The following is a 3,976-nucleotide window of genomic DNA, read 5'->3' on the forward strand; positions in this document are numbered from 1 at the left end:
ACCTCATTATATGAATAATCACATCAATATATTATTCCAAGGTTGACCAGTTGCCAGATCTTGTATGAAACGCATCCTACTCACACAATAGACAGATCATACAATTTTGAAACCTTTTGTGGCCTCAACCTGGCAAGCTACAACTCAGTTGCACTGTTGATATCTGTGCATGTAGACGGGGGAAGTTGAATCAGTCATCACTGGTAGAAATGGCATTAGAAAGCTCAGGTGGTGCTACGGCGAAAAAAAAACAAAATGTAGCTGCAAATTCAACAACAGCTGGACGGAGGAATTCAATTCAATTCAATTCAAGTTTATTTGTATAGCGCTTTTCACGATACAAATCGTTGCAAAGCAACTTTACAGCAAATTAAGTTTCTACAATATTCAGTAGTAGCGTATCAGTGGTGACTGTCAGATAATGTACATATGGCAGAAATGTATGGAAAAATCAATTAAAGACGTAATCAAACAGACGATAAACACTATTAACAGCAATTATTATATGATGCAATCAAACTTATAGCGAAATGTGGTAGTTCTGTAAGTTGTTTCAGGGTTGGCATCATCTGAGGTCCTCTGAGGGGTTGGCATCATCTCTTCTCAGGTGTTCTGGATCCAGACTGAAGCTTGTGTAAATACTAGTTACCACGAGATGTTAATCCCGTGGCAAAAGCAGAGAAACAAATAGAGACATAATTAGCATAGCTGCTGTTCCAACTAAGCACAATTTATTTGTTTAACCCAAACTAAAGAATAATAATGTGCATTTGATCAGATATAACTGCAGTACAAGATTATGAGATGCATTATTTGAATGCTTGGCCAAAGAGATGTGTCTTTAATCTAGATTTAAACAGAGAGAGTGTGTCTCAACCCCGAACGTTATCAGGAAGGCTATTCCAGAGTTTGGGAGCCAAATATGAAAAAGCTCTACCTCCTTTAGTGGACTTTGCTATCCTAGGTACTACCAAAAGTCCAGAGTTTTGTGACCTTAGGGAGCGTGATGGATTGTAGCGTGGTACAAGACTAGTTAGGTACGCAGGCGGTAACCCATTAAGGGCCTTATAGGCAAGTAATAATATTTTGTAACTGATACAGAACTTAATAGGTAGCCAGTGCAGAGATTGTAAAATTGGGGTAATATGATCATATTTTCTTGACTTGGTAAGGACACTAGCCGCTGCATTATAAGGAATATAATTTCTTATCGCAAAGCAGCATTGACAATTCCCATGCTTTTTGCAAAGTGTGTCGCACTTATTTTAGTATTGGACACGGAGGGAAAAATGAGCGCAGCACAATAAATCACAATGCCCCAAACCCGCAGTCGGAGAACCAGAGCCCACCGTGACTGAAGAGCCATCGCGAGAAGAAGCGACTGAGCCTGAGCCGATTGACGCATCTGACCAAGTGTGTGAGCCGGCAACATCGCACATGTCGAAGGGAATTCTCGTGGAACACAAGGGTATGGATGTGAGCCCCTCCCACTCTCCCGCCACTGAGAGTGAGTGTTTACTTGACTTGGACACTGTTTTTCAGTTTGGAGAGTTCGAGACTTTGCTTTACTTTTACTTTGCTGGTTCCTCCCAGCCTCCCTCTCCCACCTCCTTTCCAAACTGCCTTAAGAGACTTTTTATTTTTGCGGATTTCTGCAGTCTCCTCAGTCCTCAGCCACTCCTGCTGTCTAGTCATCTCCATCCCCAGTCAGTTCCTCTATTTCACCTCCTCTCAGTGGTGGGGCTCCATCTCAGGCCAGCCGGGCGTCTTTGTCTCCTGGACCTGAGGAGCCCGTGGCTCTGCCTCTGGCCTTGGATGGCTCCGCTCCACCTCGTCCCGCCGTCCTGACTCCTGCACCTGCACAACTCCCACCTTCGATTCCGGCATGGACTTTTGGCCTCGCTGGGCTCCCTCGTTCAGTCAGCTCCACCTTGGTCAGACTTTGCCACACCTCTGCTGCAGACTTGCGGGCCGTCCGCTGCTCACTGGCCCTCCACCCCTTCGGCTACAGCCCGCTCCGCCCTCCCTCAGGCTCCATCTTCTTCCTCGGTCGCTCCAGCTCTCCCTCTAGCCTCTGAATCCCCACTTACATCTCGGGCGATCATCGCTACTACTCCGTCGCAGCCACCTGGATCCTCCTCGGTATCGCTCCTCCTCCTTGGCACTTTGTCTGTGCTGTGTGCTCCACCTCCATCGTTGTCAGCAACTCGTCATCGTAGTCTAATGGTTAGAGAGTTGGTCTTGTAAACCGAAGGTTGCGAGTTCAAGTCTCAGGTCCGGCAGAAATTGTCGGTGAGGAGAGTGAATAACCAGTGCTCTCTTCCACCCTCAATACCACAACTGAGGTGAGACCCTTGAGCAAAGCACCAAACCCCCAACTGCTCCCCGGGCGCCACAGCAATATGGCTGCCCACTGCTCTGGGTGTGTGTGCAGAGCACAAATTCTGAGTATGGGTCACCATACTTCACCACACGTCACTTCACTTTCACTTTCATCCCATGGTGGTGTGTGTTGCCATCACACATTTGCTCCTCCCTCCAGCAACGCCACCATGGAGCGCATTCCTGGCTGTGGCCTGGGTCTCCTGCTCAAGGCTCCTCCCTGGATTTTGTTTGTCGTCCTCCTCCCGAACCTCCTCCTGCATCTCTCTGCTGGAGTGCCTGCCCTTCGCCAACCCCCCTCCTCATCCTCCTCGCCGCGTCATCCTTCTCTCTGAGAAGGGGGTCATATGTCACATGTCATTCAGTTTGGACTTTGTTTTCTTCATGCACCGTTCCCCTTCATTGAGTTAATTGTGTCATTCTGTTCAGGTGTGTGTAATTAATTATCCTTGTTTGGTCTGTGTATTTTAGTTCCTGTGTGTTCAGTTCTAGTTTATCCGGTCTCGTCAATGTCAACATCTGCGTTTATGCTACCCTGTGTGTTGGATTAAAAACTGTATAAACCTTCTTCTTCTTAGTACGTTTATTGTTAGCAGCGTAGCTGTGACAGTAACAACGTTACATGTATTTTGTTACTCCCCAACCCTGTTTATGAGTACTGATAAACAGCCAATATTCTAGTAATATGCATGCTAATAAGCAACTAGTTAATAGTGAATAGTGTTCTCAAAAAGACAATGCTACCAAACGTTACCAAAAAGACATAATTTTAACACATCCCTCAGTTCATAAAAGTGAACAGCTGACATATTGTAATAAACTGAAATAAATCTCTATTTATAATACTTTTATAAAAGTTTATCCATTACCGAAATATACTGTACATGGTAGCAAGAGATTTCTTGAATGTTGTACATACTGTTCTATTGTTTCTTAAGCATTTGTCTTATGTCTTGTTTTTCAGTGGTCTCTGATTGTTCCAGTTATTTCCGTCTGGGTGTGAAAGGCTTCACCTATCAGCGGTGTGAATTCACTACGCTGTGTTACGCTCCATCATGGGTCTGTGATGGCGCAAATGACTGTGGAGACTATTCAGATGAGAGAAACTGCCCAGGTGAACACAAGGGTACTTCAGCTGTGTGCTGCATTTTAGAGCCTGTGAAATGGGTGTCTTCCATGGTCCCTTTTTTCTGGCTTTTCCTTTTCAAGTAATGAAAATAAAATCTTTTAAAAAGATATTCACATTTTTATTGAAATCTCTGAATTTTAGGCTATTGGAAATCTGAGCACAGTTTAAGATATTTGCTTACTGAAATCTCCTCTGAAACTCTAGAAAATACATATTTCTGAGATGCAGAGCATTGCTCTCCATGTAATCTCATCACTGTCTATCCTTTCTGATAGTTATTAAAAAAATCTTATTTGTTATTGTTGGTTTTTTTTCTTCATTTTTGGCTGACTAGCCATTTTCTTTGCAATCAACTGATGTTTAAGAATGGAAATAAAGTAATAGTATATATATATATATATATATATATATATATATATATATATATATATATATATATATTTCTTAGAGAATCGGGGCATAGAG

At 43.5% G+C, this 3,976-nt stretch overlaps 1 protein-coding gene across 1 annotated transcript in view; it reads left to right on the forward strand.

Moving 5' to 3' along the window:
- The window catches only part of LOC107565008 (low-density lipoprotein receptor-related protein 1-like), a 64,940-nt gene that overhangs the window by 9,862 nt on the left and 51,102 nt on the right, over window positions 1–3,976 (forward strand). Inside the window, exon 7 of the mRNA XM_016250192.1 lies at window positions 3,347–3,496. Within this exon, the coding sequence (XP_016105678.1) occupies window positions 3,347–3,496 (150 nt within the window). The remainder of the gene's footprint in view (window positions 1–3,346; window positions 3,497–3,976) is intronic.

This window comes from Sinocyclocheilus grahami, unplaced genomic scaffold, assembly GCF_001515645.1.
Source record: "Sinocyclocheilus grahami isolate Dianchi unplaced genomic scaffold, SAMN03320097.WGS_v1.1 scaffold973.1, whole genome shotgun sequence".
NCBI lineage: Eukaryota > Metazoa > Chordata > Actinopteri > Cypriniformes > Cyprinidae > Sinocyclocheilus > Sinocyclocheilus grahami.